The 19279-nt window shown below is 33.0% G+C and overlaps 1 protein-coding gene across 1 annotated transcript in view; it reads right to left on the bottom strand.

The window, feature by feature from the left end:
* eml5 (EMAP like 5) overlaps positions 1–19279 on the bottom strand; it is a 239066-nt gene that overhangs the window by 44375 nt on the left and 175412 nt on the right. The window contains exons 17-23 of the mRNA XM_056476502.1: positions 16822–16922; positions 16553–16746; positions 16354–16465; positions 14342–14469; positions 8178–8319; positions 4552–4704; positions 276–407 (exon numbers count right to left, since the gene is read on the bottom strand). Coding sequence (XP_056332477.1) covers positions 276–407; positions 4552–4704; positions 8178–8319; positions 14342–14469; positions 16354–16465; positions 16553–16746; positions 16822–16922 — 962 coding nt within the window. The remainder of the gene's footprint in view (positions 1–275; positions 408–4551; positions 4705–8177; positions 8320–14341; positions 14470–16353; positions 16466–16552; positions 16747–16821; positions 16923–19279) is intronic.

Here is a 19279-nt window from a genome sequence, read left to right as displayed (position 1 = left end):
TTCCCTTCATTCCTGACAAGGCCATCAATCACAAGGACTCCAATATCTTTACTACCACGAGTTGGCACATTGCACGACCGCATAAAGCAAAACTCGCCACACTTACATCACCAGACACATTGCATCCCTGTCTCCATTACTCATGTATCCTTAACCCCCCGGCTCTCACTCAAGATGAATGACTTCTGCTCGCTTTGTAGCTGCAAACAACTGTCAGGGCCAAGGTCTCTTGAATAACTTGCAGTTTGAAATACAGATTTTTGTGTCTTACTCACCTCTCTTGTCCCAGTCCAGATGGGTGATGTAGTTCATGGAGCCTTTGCACACGCCGACCCTCTTGCTGCTCATCACGTTGTAAATATCCACAAAACTGTCTCCTGACGCCACGGCCAAATACTTGCCTGTTACTGTAATACAGAGAGTAGCTTTTCAATTTTCAGCTCTTACCATGACCCAGATATCACAAGCTCATTAATATGTTAATCCATTCCTGCAAATATCCATTAACGGCATTAGCATATGTAAAGGTACAAAAATAGTTTGCACGATCATAGTCAAGGGATCAGACGATTATACAGTACAGATCATTTATACAGTACACTCATGTTCTTAGTGCTCTAGGCATTTCCACCATATTAATCTTGTGTAGGGGAAACGGGGAGTTTATTTTATCAGGAGGCAATAATAATACTCAAACCATCCAATTAGAAAAAAGGAAAAGTGAACTATTTTAAAAAATATATATAATGAATCTACACATGACCTTGGAGGGTTATTATTTTAACATATTACTCTGACACTATTTCATGATAGTTTGGTTTAAAACTGTATTGTGTAAATTATATATTTAAATATCTAAAATGGAGTTATCACTAGAATAGTTGCCTAGTTTTCTGAAAAACCATAAAAAATACAAAATAATGTAGTAGAATGTTTTAATGCAAATGATACCATCTTAAAGAATTTGAACCATATTTAAAAGTAAATCAACTAACCTTAGTGGACACTGTCATGATCACCAGCGATCTTGCTGTGTTCACACCAGATGCGGCACGTGCAGATAAATCACACTATTCACATGTAAATAGACGCGTGAATATTTTGAGTTTACTCGCTTTATTCCTGCGTCAAATCCGCTTCATTCACGCATCAAATTCACTTCCCAATAGACATGGATTCGCGTCATGGGCAGGGCTTCTGTCAGCCCAGTGACTCTAGCTTCCTTGCTAAATGGCTAACATGGATTTTTTTGAGAGAGTAATGTTAGCTGTGTTTATGTGCTGTTATGAAGGTTGAAAAATAACGTTGATTCGTTTGAAACCGTGTCTGAGTGCACTAGATCCATTCAGAGGTACACCCAGCTCTGTGAGTTCACGCGTATTGCACACGTATTGCCCTCTTTCACATGTATTGCACCAGAGGATGTCTATTCGCGTCTTTGCATTGACTTAACATGTAAATCACTCGCGCTTGATGCTTCATCTGTGTCTGGTGTAAACGCAGCATTATAGATTGCTGGAGGACATTTATTATCACCCGAACTACAATTCTGCCACTGAACTGCACTACATTTCCCACCAGGCACCTCACACTCACACACCAGTTCCGGATCACCCATGATTGCACACACACAGCTGAAGCTTGTAAGGACTAATGACCAGGACTATATATACCTTTCATCCTCACGCACATTGCTGAGTCTTGTTGTTGTTTATCTGTCACATTACGAAGCATATCCAAGTCTAGTCTTTCCGTGTTTAATCTAGTGGTGGTCAAGGTGAGGGTTCATGAAACACTGAAACAGTCAAAGCAAATGTGTTGAAGCTTCGAAACGTTTCAAAACCCGTCTCTACGGTGACACCTAGTGGTCATTTTTCATGTATTGCTCTGGAACAGCTTCAGCAAAGAAACATTTATGCAAATGTTGTAGAGTTGAGGCTTCAAGTGATTTAGTGAAGCGCTGAGACTTCCACGCCAAGATAATGGGTTCAAAAATCTATAGGGTGATGCAGCTATAGATGTTAGTTTAATAAATTTCAAGTAAAGTTTAAATGCTCTGTTCTTGTAATGTGTTGGTCTGATGTCCGAATGAACACTTTGTGAATAAATATGGCTTGTTTTGGTCATAAAAAAGTAACATTATTGAAACACAACAAACGATAATTACAAAGTATTTGTACAAGTCAGGTTTCGAACACGGGCCATTTGCAGCCCAGTTACTCTGTGCACACATACTGTCCACTAGGCTACATGAGTGTTTTTTTTCGACCCTGTCAGTCAAACGCAGATTCGCCAGGTCTTGAAATGCTTTTGAAATTACCAATGCTTATAATTGCTTTAGTCACATGACAGCCTTGCATTGTTTCCCTGTTTATGTTGTTTTGCCACTTGTACTGACCTTATTGTCTGTGACCTCAACTATGCCTTTAGACTATTCTCATTACAGAGTTTGTTCCTGTTTGACCATTGCCTGCCAGACAATTCTTAAATAAAACTGTATATTGGATCCTCAACTCTGTTGTCACTCCGATTCTCCTTTGGTTACAAACACACAGACTTCATGCATTTAATTCAATATTATAGTCTTGTCCTTTATTAGTGAAAATATACTAGTTGTATTATTTATTAGTGCACGGAGGGAGAGAGCATGGAGGACACTCGCCCACAGCCCCGAGGAGCAAGCGGCGAAGTCGGGGCGGGAAGGGCGCTATAAAGCCTGACAGCCTAAGCCAACCGGCCACCTTCGCCCCCTGACCAATGCAGTCCGTATTTTATATGTTTTGTTTTTCTTGTCTATGGTGATTGGCTAAGTAGAATAATCAGTTCCCATCTAATCAAATTGAGCATAAAAAAATCGAATCAGACAGACCGACCTCAAGACATGGACACTTTATAAATGCATCAAACATGTACAGTGTGGAACCATTAAAATTGTCCAAGAAGATGTCAAATTGTTATACGCAGTGGCTGGGAAACTTTTTAGACTGCATGTCACTGATAAGAAGTTGAAGGAAGCCTACTGTATGATGACTAAAGTCACCAAATGGCCTTAAATAATAGCTAAATGGACTACAGAATGTTACGTTTTCAAACACATGCACAAATTGCATGAATTCTATCAGTGCTGTATGCTTGCTTAGTTTGCCATGCCAACTGTTGGACACTCATAACTTTTTAGTCAGGGTTTAAAATGCATAACCTAAACATCAACATATCGTTGCAGCTAGATTTTTGCCCCTGAATTGCCACTGTGTATAAAATGTGCTATATAAATAAACTTGCCTTGCCTTAAACTACACAGATTTCTGTCTGCATGTAAACCCATCAACCTGCTTTATATTGGCTAATTGAGCATACAGTACACTACCTGACAATAGGTCTTCAATCGCAGTTGTAAGAGCAACAAATAATAACTTGACTTCTAGTTGATCATTTGGAAAAGTGGCAGAAAGTAGACTTTTCTGATGAATCATCTGTTGAACTACATCCCAATCATCATAAATATTGCAGAAGACCTATTGGAACCCAAATGGACCCAAGATTCTCACAGAAATCAGTCAAGTTTTGGTGAAGGAAAAATCATGGTTAGGGTTACATTCAGCGTGGGGGCGTGCGAGAGATCTGCAGAGTGGATGGCAACATCAACAGTTACATCAGGATAGTGCTCCTTCTCATACTTCAGCCTTCACATCAGTTCCTGAAAGCAAAGAAGGTCAAGAAGCTCCAGGACTGGACAGCCCAGTCACCAGACATGAACATTTTTGAGCATGTCTGAGAGAAGATGAAAGAGAAGGCATTGAGGATGAACCCAAAGAATCTTGATGAATTCTGGGCGTCCTGCAAGAACACTTTCTTTGCCATTCCAGATGACTTTATTAATAAGTTATTTGAGTCATTGCAGAGATGTAAGGATGCAGTCCTTATTAATTCCAAGTCCAATATTAATTATTTTTCCACTGCACCATGACTTTATATTATATACTGTACATTATTTCTTTTTAAGAATTATTAAAATAAGTGTAATCTAGAGGCTTTTGTCTTTCATATAAGCCACTTCTGATTCCAAATGATCAACTAGAAGTTATTATTTGTTTTTCCTAAAACTTGGATAGGCGACTAGAGTTTTGTCAGGTAGTGTATATTCATGTAATGTGTTCTCACATTAAATCAATCTCACATTTAAAATGTATAGTCCACAAATGTCAAATAATCAAACTTAGAACATCCTTAAAAGGAAATGGCATGGTAAGTTACATTTTTAATTTGCAGTGTATAATAGTGGAATAATTGTCACAGTGTTATACTCACTAATACTTTTAGAAGCACTACTTTTTACTCATATTTCGAGTAGTATTTACAACAGATACTTTTACTGTACTTGCACTACATGTTTTTTCACAAGTAGTGGCACTCTATTCCCTACTGCCCATAACTGTATGTTGTATAAATAGATGACAGTATTTGAAGCAATCTGTGGGTTCTGAAAGAAGATGTAAAGAAATGTTACAATCGCCCCTGTTTCCCCCAATTGATATTAATGCATAAACTAACCAGGAGAGAAGCGTATTTCTGATATGATGTCCTTGCGGTGATGAAATGAAACCAGGTCTTCAAGAGTGTCGGCATTGACGATGAGGAAACTGCCATCATTGAGACCCACAGCCAGAGCTTTGCCATCCGGAGAGAAGCAGCAGCATCGCCCACCTGCAACAAGTTCAAAGTCTTCAGTGGCATCAGATTTGAAAGACTGCTTTTCTTTATGACTACATAGAAATGTGGAAAAAGCAGAAGCTGTAAGTTAATACGTTCATACGTACGATCATTGTGGAAGGCGCTACATATTTACAAAGTCTTTTTGAGTCTCAGACAGTGGTATTGAAAAAAAAATTATTTTCTTGAAACTACATGCAAACTCATGTCAGACCAACACAGTTCTCCCGAATGTTGTTCCAAATAGTCACAGTAGTCGGAATAAAGAATCTGATATTTTTGAAATGATAAGGGTTTGTGAGTTCAGAGCTTCCATTGCTGTGTATTATTATTATACTCTAAAATTGGTATTTGGGTTATTTCAACCAAAGTAAAACCAGAGTAAAATAGAGACAACCATAACCATTAGGCTCTATTTTAAGGATTTAAGTGCCAAGTCTAAAGCACATGGTGCAGAAGCATCAAGGGAGTGTTTGAATCCACTTTTGCTATTTTGAGGATGGAAAAATATGCTTTGCGCTGTGGCGCATGGTCTAACAGGGTTTTGCTTATTCTCTTAATGTGTTATGGGTGTGTTTTGAGCATAACGTTCATTAAACCAATCAGAGTCTCATCTCACATTTCCTTTTGCTTTTTCCTTTTCCCTTTGCTATTTACATGGCGGACTTTGTAAGTGGAAAAACTGAATGTTTCACTAGCAAGAAAACAGTTTAACAAACCATCTGCAGCACAAGTACATTCGCACTTGTACACAGCATCTTATAACCTGTATATTTATAACAATCTGTACATACAACTCAACATCCAGGTTTCTTGACTAACCGCATCTGTTTAATGTTTATCTTTTTTTTTTTCATATTTATTTTGTGTTGTCACTTGTCACTTTATGTACACTGGAAGCTTCTGTAGCCAAAACAAATTCCTTGTGTGTGTTAAGCACACTTGGCAATAAAGCTGATTCTGATTCTGATAAATAATGAGCCTCCTCCATTCAGCATCTTTACTTTACTTTTTACTTTACTCCTTTACTTTCGTGAATAAGGAAACGATGGAAACTCACTCCAATGAAGACCTCCACTAGCCTACATATTTAATTTTGATTGTTAAGCACAAAGAATTGTTCCAAAGTTCAGTTATAATTTCCAGCAAAGGAGTAAATGAACAATAATGACAATCAAAATAATAAATAGAAATAACAATAAAAAACAAATAAAAAAACATCTAAACACACGTCCTATTATTATGTCCCATACGTCTTCAAAACCCGACAAATCTAAACTTGTTTTTAATAAAACAAATATAAATATGCATATAATAAATAATACAAATAATAATAACATAACACAAATGCAAATTGTCATGAATAAACTGAAAAAAGCCCCCTCGACATGAAGGCATGGAGGCAGTGGTTTTTATATGTATATGAAAATTTATAATTAATCCTTAAATTTTTTTTTATTTGTAAAGATATTTGTGTATTGCTGTACATCCTGTATGTATTAAGCAACGTGTAAGCGTTTGGACCTGTATAGGCGCATAACTAACATGCTCTGCTCTGGACTTTAAAGCAGCTTTTAGTTGGTCTATTTCAGTTTCTCAAAATAGAAACGCACCAACAATGCTCCTTAACACACCTCCTTTTCAGACCAGCATGCCCACAAAGTGGTACCAATGGATTTGCTCTTTAAACAACGTTGTGCCAAATGTGAAAATTACTGTTGCGCTGTTCTGAAAATAGCAACAAATCGCGCCATACATGTCTTGTGCCGTATTGCGCCAGATGTATAAAAAAAAAATTACGCATTAGCTGGGTTTATGCTTATATTACCCAAATTAGGATTTAAATAACGACAGTGTATAACAGTATTTTATTTATTTATTTATTTATTTATTTATTTATTTATTTATTTATTTATTTATTTATTTATTGCCATTTGCTGATTTAATTTAAACATTTAATAATTTTTTTTGTATTATGTTGTGTTTTGATGTTAAGAGCTTTTTTTACATTTTTTACATTACTGATTGTCAAGATTCAAGCATTGATGTTTTTTTAAACTAACCTCAAAAACTTTGTTAAAGAAAATGATTGTTGCTTTGCAAACAAAAGTAGTCCAATTCATTTATTTATTTAGACCCAAAATCAAGTCATTTAAAGTAAAATATTGTGGTTACTTGTAATATTTTATTTTGCGAATGATTTTTTTATTCAGTAAAAAGAAAAAAAAAATTACTAAACAACAGTAACTGTTGTTTCAATTGATGTCAAAAGAATATCTTAATTACAAAAGTCTATTAGCATTGCAAGAAGAAACTAATTTAGGATAGCCAAACAAACTATTATAACTTAGACTATTAACACAACTCAAAAGTCTTACTGTGTAAAGTTTTCATGCTTTTAAAATTATTTTTCTCACAATTTGCATACAATGAAACTTACAATATAACGAAATCATAATTGCAATTAAGGTAGGTCAGAAGAAACGGTCAATGCCAGGATGACAAAATCTAACCACAAAACATGAGTATAAAAATGTCACTATTTAAACTGTAAAATTAAACATTCAACATTTAAAGTTGTCAGAGAAGATATCAAAATGGCTTAATGCAACTCAAAAGCATTTTTAAATCACAAAACACAGGAAACATTTAATAAATATATATAATATTCACTATGTAGTAAATTGTTCAAAGCTCATCTTTAGAATCTCATATACAAAACTTTATTACATTAAATCACTGACCTAAAAAAGCATCATATGCATGAACACCTCCAATAAAAGTACCACAACTCTTCCGTTTCAGCCCTCAAGATTCTGCCCGCAGCCAATCAATATGCTTTTAGGTCTAATATGCACACTGAGTGTTCTTCACTTAAGTTATACTTTTCAGAGCAAATTGAATTTTTGAGCCATAATGAGGTCAAGCATTATGTAAGTCAAGCTTGGAATACAAATTACAAGAGGAGTATAGATATAGAGCTATTTATAAGCAGACAGAGTGTCTTCTTGTAGACAGTAATGAATCTGTGCTTCCAATTGATGTCACAGCAAATAAAGACAAACTTTAGTTGGTTATATTCAACCTCATTTAATTTGGAAATATAGATCCTGTCATTCAAATCTGCCGTCTTTATCTGCGGTAAATGCTTTACTGTTTCAACTGTTTTTTAAATGTGTTGCAACAACAAAAATTGGTGTTAGTGTATGGGTTTGGAATCATGACATACACATTCAGTATATATACATACACAATTCGACTTGCAATATAACAACAAAATGACAGATTGAACTCTTAAACATACTTATCTTACTATTATAACTGTTGTGAAAAAGAAGCTAATTGCTCTTTTTTTGTACTTTTTATTTTTCCTGTGTTCAGTAGTTTGTTGTTTTTATTTTTTAAAGATACAGTATTTTGCTTTAGTCAAATTTTCTAATCTAGTGTGATGAAAATCATCTGCTTACCTTTTTTGAGTTTGCGCACGGCGAGCATGCAGTGACTAGGGGAAAGATCCCAGATGCGGAGGGTCTTATCATCGCTCACAGTGGCACAGAGAGGCAGATGAGGGTGTGTGGCAAGACCCCAGACCTCACCCTCCATGTGACCCTAAAAACACACCCATAACACATATTCATTCAATAGATGCTATTAAAATAACTGTCAACTAATCATAACTGTCACTCTTTTCAGCAAAAACACACCTGCTTTCTGTGAGAAGCAAAGCACATTTCATCACTCATTACCACCTGAGAAGTTTTATTTGAAAGAGCTTTTTTCTAGTATTTTTAGTGAACATGACAGCAGTAATTTATCATATGATGGGAAAGATCATTACAACCTGGCATGTGTCCAGTCTCATGTTGTTAAAGAGCTGATTCAGGATTCTGTGGAGTGGAGTGATTCTGGAGATTTCTAGTAAAGTATACAAGATCATGGTAGCTTGATGTACTGTCAACAACATCTTAGACCTCAATCTTAGACATCGGGGGAACTGATTTGCTTCATAAGGTTTAAAGAAACAGAACAATGAAGAATATTTTAGTTGGGAAGTGATCATTTGAAACTATTTGCAAATAATCTTTGAAATCATCCACCCAATTACTCTTGTTGTATGTTTATCCGCTTGTTAAGTGGATAGCCACGAAGCGGCTTCCGAGTCCAAGCGCTCTATCAAACTGTATGGCGAGACTCAAAAAATGGTAATAATAAATGGTTTACAAAGAGATGTAAAACTTTTTCATAAAATCACGAACGCAATATATATATATGGTTAAAGTCTGAATTATTAGCCGACCCTTTGAATTGTTTTTCTTTTTTATAAATATTTCCCAAATGATGTTTAACAGAGCATGGAAATGTTCACAGTATGTCTGAAAATAATTTGTTCTTCTGGAGAAAGTCTTATTTGTTTTATTTTGACTAGAATAAAAGCATTTTTTAATTTTTTATGAACCATTTTAAGGTCAAAATTATTAGCCCCCTTAAGCATTTTTTTTTTGCAATGTCAACAGAACAAACCATCATTATACAGTAACTTGCCTAATTACTCTAAGTGCCTAGTTAACTTAATTAACCTAGTTAAGCCTTTAAATGTCACTTTAATCTGTATTGAAGTGTCTTGAAAAATATCTAGTAAAATAGTATTTACTGTCATCATGACAAAGATAAAATAAATCAGTTATTAGAAATGAGTTATTAAAACTATTATGCTTAGAAATGTGTTGAAAAAATCTCTCTGTTAAACAAACAGAGGGAAAAAATAAACACAGAAAGTGATATTTTTTTTATAAATTGTTAAATATTGGTGTTTGTGATGCAAGTACAGAGACTGTACACCATGATTTTATATAAAATTCACTTTAATAAGTTGATATGACTAAAAAGTGGTCATAAACGAATATTTTTTCAATTCAAATTAGTAGTGGTTTGGACCCAGAAACAGTATTACGGCACAACTTAACAGGCGGATTTTACATTTCTTTCGTCACATTCAGTTTTAGACAGGGAAAAATACATTTTATATTATTAGAGGAGATTTGCACCCTCTGTGTCTATGGATCCACAACTATTTTTGGCTGTTCTACTGCATTTTCTACAGCAAAACAATTCTACTTCATTAATTGGGTGCGAAAATGGCGCTTTCATCAAAAAACACTCACCATCATTTTCAATTGTTTCCCAAAAGTTGATAATCCACACTGAAACAACTGGGGGAAAAAAACGTGTTTATCCCTGTACTTTGTATCTGCTAAGATGTTTTATTTCTGCCTGGTATGTATTTACTTTCCAACTCTTTGAAATGCTTTGGCAGTATGTTGAGGAAAAAGGTTTTAAGTTGGCCGACAGTGTGTTGTTGCTTCGAGAAAACACAAGAATAAATAGTTGCAAAAGTGAGCGAGAATATAGACTGAGAGATACGCCAAAACAACACCTCTAAGTAAACATTGTGAGTGTTTTGAAGCAAAGCAATCTGAAGCATGTACAAACTGACATTAAATGCTGTCAAAACAGACAGCATCCAAATGAACTGCTGTGTCAATTGTATCAAAGCAGCATAACATTGACGAAGTTAAATTAAATTGAAACTGCTTTAGTCCAGTTTCCTCCACCATTTTAGCAGAATTGGTCACTAAAAATGAGGCCTTGTTTTTTAAAAGCCTACGTTTTTACAGTCTACACTGCATTTTTAAATATACTTTGTAAAGCATTTTCAAAAAGATATGTTTTTGTTGCCAAAATGGAGAGAAAATTTGAAAAAAACAGAAACATTTAAACAAACCATTTTAAAAGAGGATGCAAGTTTGAATTTGTAGTTTGATATATTAAAGCGATAGTTACACTAAAGTTTTAAAAACCCATAATCATTTATATTGAACTCGTTCCAAGCCTGTTTTAAATTGATCTAATATTAAAAAGAAATATTTTAATTAACTTAGAAACATTGACTTCTATAGTATTTTTTCTCTATAGGATGTGAATGGTTACAGGTTTCCAACACATATCTAGTAAAAGGTCAGTAAAGTGTTTTACAACATTTAACTGTGCACTCTAAAATATACTTATAATAAGATATTAATTTTGATCAGTTTATTCATTCATTCAATTTTCTTAAGCTTAGTCCTTGATTATCAGAGGTTGCCACAGCGGTATAAACCGCCAACTTATCCAGCATATGTTTTACACTGCGGATGTCCTTCCACTGCAACACCCATACCCTCATTCACACACACTCTACACACTACAGCCAATTTAGCCCACCCAATTCACATATACTTCATGTCTTTGGACTGTGGGGGAAACCGGAACACCCGGAGGAAACCCTAGCAAACACTGGAAGAACATGCAAACTCCACACAGAAATGCCAACTGGCCCAGCCGGGACTCGAACCAGCAACTTTCTTGCTGTGAGGCAACAGTGCTAACCACTGAGCCACTGCGCCACCCTTTGATCATTTTAATGTATTCATAATATCCTATACACTTACAGTCCTGTTACATTGTATTTAACAATTATTTAACACATCCATAATACTACTAATGAAAGACTGGATCAGTTGAGCTTTTATGGTTATTCCTAGCCTCCTCTATTTTGTAAATACAATTAAAATTGTTATTTTACCTTACATTGACCTAAAACCTTTATTTAAGATTTAATACACCCAATACATCATCAGGTGAAGGGAAAAGGTGAATAACTTTAATTTGTCAATTTTTAGTAAATAAGATACAATTAATAAATATCCACATGCAAATGAGCAATGCTGTCTACAGGCACAGTTTCCCCTTAGTGTATTCATCTGGAAGTTGTAAGTGCTGCACACGAGGGACCAAACAGGTTTTTTTGGAAAGAAAAAAACAGTTATATAAAATAATTCAATTATATAAAATAAGTTATAAAGAATTCAATTAAGCTCAAATGTTTTCTAGCACCAAGTAGGGCATGTTTAAAGCCATGACAAAGGCACGTTTACTTGTAAAATGCTTCTTTTTTTCCATTTCAACACCCTAATAATCACTTGACAGTTTAATAAGATTATTTGCATCCACTGACATTTAATATTTAGTCTTCATAAACAAGCATCAACCTGGAAAAAAACTCTAAAGCACGAGCCACATTTCATCAGTGTCCAAAAACCAGATGTTCGCTGTCAAGGTGGAAATGAAACCATGTCAGTCTGACTGCAAAACTATTGGAAAACTGCTATTTGTTTTTTCCCAGGCTGCAGTTACTGCCGCTTACTATTTACTATATAACAACATCCCATGGGGATTATTTTATTTGTCTCTGAAACTGAACTGAAGCAATTTAGTTCCAGTGAAGCTGGCAAAACTCTGTTGAGTGAAATTTGTTCCAGTGGCGAAGGCAGGTGCAGAGAAGACACTTGACTAAATCATTCTTTCTCAGGGTCATTTACAGGTATTGCTCCATGAAGAAAAAAGATCTGTATTTCCTGAAAGAGACAATAAACTGTCATATGGGTGATTCTAAAACACTTTAGGGTACATTTTGGATCCCCCAGATAAACCTTGACCTTATGTTCTCTCTTAAAATAATGTTTTTATGTGTTTTATTTTTGTCTTGAAAAGGCTCTCACTATTGCTTATTTTTCACTTCTGAATCTTTCATTCATCTTCAATTATTCTGAAATAATTAGGACTAATTGCCATCTTTTTTGTGTGCGTTTACTCTACTAACTTAAATAAACATTTGCATGAAACATATGTTCTGTGTTGTAATTTCAATAAAAAAAAAAAACCTGATAGAAATAGCATGTGACTCGTTGCAAGTGATGTCATTTCCTCTGGCGGAAAACTCTGGTAGGCATTGAAGCATGTCATTGAAGCATGTCGTTCTTCTCTCATTAACAAAATGTTGAGGATACACTGATAGCACATTAATAATTTGTCAACTCTGTTATTGTGATAATTCCGTGAATCTCTCATTTCCTTTTAAAAACAATATTATGATTTTAAATGGTTTTATGGTTTTAGATATGCCATGTGGGGTCTGGTTTGAGGTTAGCATCTCGAGTTAAAGCACAAGTGGTGAAAAATGTCAACAAGTGGTTTAAAAGGTTTAACAATAATTCAAACAATTATTGTTCAAAAAACAATAATTGTTTCAAAAACATTTGTAACAGAATCAAATGCTCCACAACACATTAAACATTTTTGTATTATTTTGGACTGAGATTACTGTAAATTATCCATTTGTTGTGAATCATTTTCATTTATATATATATATAAATCATTTATATATATATAATATAATAATATAATTTATATAACATTAACAAAACATTAATACTAGAAATTCACTAGTAAAACCACATAGTAACAGACTGTATATCTTAATAATGCATTACAATGCACGCCCAACACCATACAGCTATAGATTAAAAAAAGTTACACCTTATGTTAAGATGCATTTCTGTCTATCCAATCACATATGGACAATGATAAATACATGTGTAAACAGGGTCTAAACATTTTGAGTTTATCCACTTCTGAATACTTCCACGTGTAGTCAAAAATGAATTGCTGCTTTAGTGCAGACACTCAGTCAAATTCATTCAAACCCACAACATCTAGTTTGGAGAAATGCTCTTCATTTTATTTTTGTTTCCGTCTCTTTTTGTTTTCAAAAATAAATAGAATGTTCATAACAGAAATATCACTTAATTAATGTGTAGAGAAAAAAACAACAAATAAATCCTTAAAATCCCAACATTTATTTTATAAAATATTTACTGCTACAGTATATATATTGTATTTTTTTTCAATTCCAAAAATAAACTAGCATGACTAAAAAGGTGATTTCTGAAACAACAGCTCTTATGCAGGACATTTTTCATTCTTATGCTGTGCTTAAATTTCATTTTATACAAACTTACAGTCAAAATATATGATTTTATTCGTAAAGAAGCTTAATCTTATTACATTCGATGTTCTAAAACATCTGCTATGTGCATTTTAATACCCATGTATGCATTTAAAAACTGCATTAGCAATTTAAAGGGATTAATTTATAACCAAATCATAAAGTACATTCAATAGAATTAAATTGGCATTTTTAACTGTAAAAATGATCTGCATATAAAAAGAGCACATCATAATTAATTAACCGTTGAGATAGTTTGGCTGTACAATACTTTATGTCCATTCGCCCGAGTTTATTTCTCAATATTAGATTGAGAGATAAGATTGAGAAGTAAACAAAAAGGTTCTTTGTAATCCTATCGATTGAAATGCATCTAAATAGCAAGAAAACAAACCATCACATATTTCTCAGATTGCAGTTTATGTATTAAAGTTTGCATGTTGTATTACATGAATATGATTACACGCATGATTTATTTACGCGCATGACTGAATGGACTGAGAAATTGCCCTTTTAAATGTGTAAGTGACGACAAAGACATGCATCTGATTTGTACGTTTGAGTAAGGGATGTTCCGTTTATGTAACGTGACAGCTAGCTGGAGGCTAAGAATTACTAGTAAAGCCTGTTTAATGAATCAACAAGGCCAGCCGAAGCGTCATTCAGTCCATGTCTTACTCTCATCCTGTTATTTTCTTAAAAATAATCATGTTTCATGCTAATCTGACAGCTGTATCTTTGCTTTACCTGAACCAGGAGCGTGATGGGCCCATTTTTGTCCACCTCCAGAATCTCTCCGTTCTTTGTTCCCACAAGAATATGTCCGTGACCCAAAGATATGGCACGAATGGAGGGGTTGTCCTCTAAAAGCAAACCTGCAGGAAGGGACGTGTTATAAATACTCGTCCATGACCTTGGCTTTCTATTTATTAAATGCACCGGTGTTCTTAGAGGATGCATGGAGGTTTTTGACCTGATTTGCTTTAATTGCTAAAGTTAGTAATTAGTATTGTTTTCTTGTATTTTAGTATAAACATTTAAACTCATTTAAACAGTAAAAACTGTTTTAAATAAAAAAAAAAAATGAAAATATGAAGTAAAATTTTTTTTTATAAAAAATAAAAAAGTAGATTTTTAGATAAAGACAAAAAAGAAAACATGTCAACATTTACATTAAAAAAGAAAAAAAAAAATATATATATATATATATATATATATTAATTGAAGTAGTTACTTACAGTATTAAATGAAAAATCGTTGTTTTTTCTTTTATGTATGATATAATTAATTATGATATAGTTTAGTTATATTCAGTGAAAAGATTTTCAACTCAAAGTAGGCAGAACTACATCTACCTATTACATCATCACGATGGGCCAATGGTATTGTTTGATGGTGTTTAGCGGTAGTTTGCTTGATAGTCTGTTTCAAACTTATGATTTAAACTGTTCAAATAGTTTGAAATAGTAATATAACTAATAGTTGCTAAAAATAATATTATAAAAAGTACTAATAATGAAAAATTATTATTATTATTATTATTATTATTATTATTATTATTATTATTATTATAAAAAATCTTAAATAATATAATAAGAATTCTTCTTCATTGTCTTCTTATTGTTTTGCAAAATAAACTAAATATATAGTAAAATATTGTATATAAAAATATATTTTAAAATATACTAAATATACAGTGCTTTATAATGCATCATCTAAATTTAAAAAAAATTGATTTATTATTATTATTATTCATAAAATATAAAATAATAATACTTTTTTTTACATTTTGTAAAATATTTTGTAAAAAATATTTAGCTTTGTACATAATCTAAACATCAAATATGCATATTATGCTTTATAATGCATAATATAAATGTATTTAATTGTTGACTTAATAATAAAACTCATTTGAATTATAGACATAATTATAACTACACTAATATAAAAATAACTCATCTGATTTACAGTACATAAAACAGTTAATGGCACAAAAATATCAAGCTTCAATAAGCTTCTCACATAGTTTCAATAATGTTTAGCGGAAATAAAAAAAATCTGAATTTTTACTGGATGAAATGTCACATCTATGATATATGATATAAATATATAATATAAATATATATATATATATATATATATATATATATATATATATATATATAAATACATATATGATATTATATACAGGGTGGGCCATTTATATGGATACACCTTAATAAAATGGGAATGGTTGGTGATATTAACGTCCTGTTTGTGGCACATAAATATATATATAAAAATTAAATAGTTAAGTATTTATAAAAATATATATTGTATGTAGTTTCAAATGAAATTATTACTCTAGTCATTATTGCTTTATTACTATTACCATTAATAATAATCATAATAATAATAATAATAATAATAATAATAATAATAATAATAATAATAACAATAATAATAATAATAATAATAATAATAATAATAATAATAATAATAATAATAATAATAATAATAATAATACTTAGAATGATTTCTGAAGGATCATGTGACTCTAAAGACTGGAGTAATGAAACTGAAAAATCATCATTAAAATCATTTAAAAATCCTACTGACCCCAAACTTTTGACCAGTAGTATGTATGTATATATATATATATATAGAGAGAGAGAGAGAGAGAGAGAGAGAGAGAGAGAGAGAGAGAGAGAGAGAGAGAGAGAGAGAGAGAGAGAGAGAGAGAGAGAGAGAGAGAGAGAGAGAGAGCAACAAAAACACACCTTTGGAGCCTGGGGCCAGCACCGCTCGTTTTATGGCATATGTTTTGAGGCATCGCTCAAAGGTATCGTCCCACAAAGCCACAATTCCATCCTTCCCACCAGTCACGAAACCCTTAACAACAACATAGTCACAATTACATTTCTGGAGCATTTAAAGAGACTGCGACTCCCTCTTGTTTCCAGCTGCATGTGTTATCACCTTCTCCAGCGCGTGCATGCTGAAAACAGGCCCGTCGTGAGCTTTGACAGTCTTCACCAAGAACATGTCCCTCCAGATGCAAATGTCTCCAGTGCAGGTTCCAGAAAACACCATTTCTTCAGTCCAGCCATATACTGCGCACATCATGGTCTCGGTTTTTCCCATGCTGCCCTTCTTTCCGATCAGTCCTCCACCTGAAAACAAAAAAAAGGGTGTGAGATGACCGCGTTCAGGGATTTACAAGCTTCTCAAGAGATTTATAGTCTTGCCTGCTCTGTGCCAAAACTTCATATGCTTTACTCCAGCGCTGATCAGCTTGTCTGGCATGTAGGGGTTGATTTTAATAACAAATATCTTGTCCTTACTTCCCCTTTAAGTCAAAAAGAGATTTGTTATTCGTTTTTACAATCAGTGGGACCAACTGTTCAATACTTTTTTTAAAAACACAACAGCAGTAAGTTGAAAATTTTACACTGCAAAGGTGGCACAGAAGCAGTTCAGAAGTGGCATTTTTGTGAAGACTATTCTGCTTATTTATACACTTTGATACTATTGGCTGACACAAACTGACAACAAAATGCTTTGTAATAATTATTTATTGTTTTATTAAATAATTTAATTTGTATGGAGATGCATTGATTGACAATCTTGGCCAAGGGCCAAATTTTGTGATGACTTCGGCAGAACATCATCAGAATCTTTTTAATTAGATGAATTCTTTTCTCAGCCAGACACTAAATCTCAGTCAAAGTATTTGTTTTGTTTTCCTATTATGGATGTCAGTGGTTACCGGTTTACAACATTCTTCAAAATATCTTCTCTTGTGTTAAACTGATAAAGGTTTACAACCACTTGAAGGCGAGTAAACAGTGAGTAAATAAATATAAATTTTTGGGTGAACTATCCATTTAATTGAAGAACAAACAATTTTGCAGCGACTATATCAGATGCTGCATACTTATAAGCCCTAAAAGTATTTACTTTTTTGTGAAGGAAAAATATATAATTTTGAGTGTGTAATAGAAGAGTATGCAAGCTTTGGGACATACTACTTCCTCATTAACAGATCGTTATGTTGCTTAGTAATGAGCCCTGCCAATCATTCACACATCATCCACATTTCTTTCATATTCAATTTCCTACCCTATTAGAGAAGCAGCAGTAGGTTAATCTGCCATTCACAAGTCTTTCATGCAGAGAAATCTCATCACGTGTTTGGATAATTATGCATTCAGACGTTAATGTCCAAACACATCTTTTTATGTTCAGTAAGTTTAGTATTGTCGTTGCAGATAAAATATAACACAGACAACACGATTTAAATATTTTCCAGGGGGCTAGATGTTAATTAACAGTCATACAAACATCTTTACAGAAGCCTCTCTACTTGACGCTTGGTCTTGTGCGTCCATCATGTTTGGAGCATTTTTACAATTTTTACCCTAGTTTGTAGTTTAAATCGAATTCACGTCCAATGCACTATATACTGCAGGCAATATCAGCGGTTAGAGTATGGACTTTTCTACACTTAAAAATTTTAAATAGTAAACCATCCAGAACCTTTAGCATACTCTTTTCAACATACTAAAATTTGGGACATACTAATTTTATTTTCAAATACTATTTAGGATGGATATTATGTGAATTGGGACACATCAATGGTTTTAATTGCTGTACAAACCTCAACATTAGTTAGGACATCTCCATGAAGTGTTTTGAAAGCATAAACTAAATATTGAGAAAACAAAACAAACAAAAAATGTACTTTTCTAAATGCAATTCTGTGATTCTGAAACCAAAAGGATGAATTTGACATATAATAATAATAATAATAATAATAATAATAATAATAATAATAATAATAATAATAATAAAGCATTTTATTTATACTACAGGTTTTTTACACCCAAAGCGCTACATCAAGCGTAATACAGAACAGAAAATAAACAGAAAAAAGAAACATCAAACAATAAAATTCACTGCAAAAAAAAAACACATTTCTTACTTAGATTTTTGTCTTATTTCTAGTCCAAATACATAGACAAGCAAAAAAAATACTGTCTTGTTTTTAGAAACAATATGCCAAAATTAAGTGAGTTGTTCTTAAACAAAACAAGACATAAGGCCCTAACACACCCAGTGCAATAAGGTGCAAGACATATATGGTGTGATTTGTTGCTATTAATTAATTTTAATTAATTTAATTAAAATATAATCTTCACATTTTGCGCCATGTTGTTCAAATAGCAAAGCCATTTTTTTCAGTTTATTCATGACAATTTGCATTTGTATAATGCTATTATTATTAGCATTATTTATTTTATGCATATTTATATTTGTTATAAGAACAAGTTTAGATTTGTCCACCTGATGGGTTTTGGAGACGTATATATCACCATATAGAGCAAAAGAACAGGACATGTGCTTGGATATAAGTTTTTTGACCACACATTATTATTGTTCATTTGTTCATTCGCTGGAAATTAGAAATGAATTTAGAAATAGTTTTGAAACAAATCTTTGCACTACAAACTAAATTAAATATGTAGGATAATGAATGTCTTCAGTGGAGTGTGTACAACATCGTTTTCTTACTTAAGAAAGTAAAGAGTAAAGTAAAGAATAAAAGTAAAGTAAATAGAAAGTAAAGAGGCTGAATGGAGGAGGCTCGTTTTTTATCCTCACGCTGCAGACGATCTGTTTAACTGTTTTCTAGCTAGTGCAGTA

The sequence above is a fragment of the Danio aesculapii genome, chromosome 17, assembly GCF_903798145.1.
Source record: "Danio aesculapii chromosome 17, fDanAes4.1, whole genome shotgun sequence".
Classification (NCBI taxonomy): domain Eukaryota; kingdom Metazoa; phylum Chordata; class Actinopteri; order Cypriniformes; family Danionidae; genus Danio; species Danio aesculapii.
This window is presented reverse-complemented; position numbering and strand designations above follow the sequence as displayed.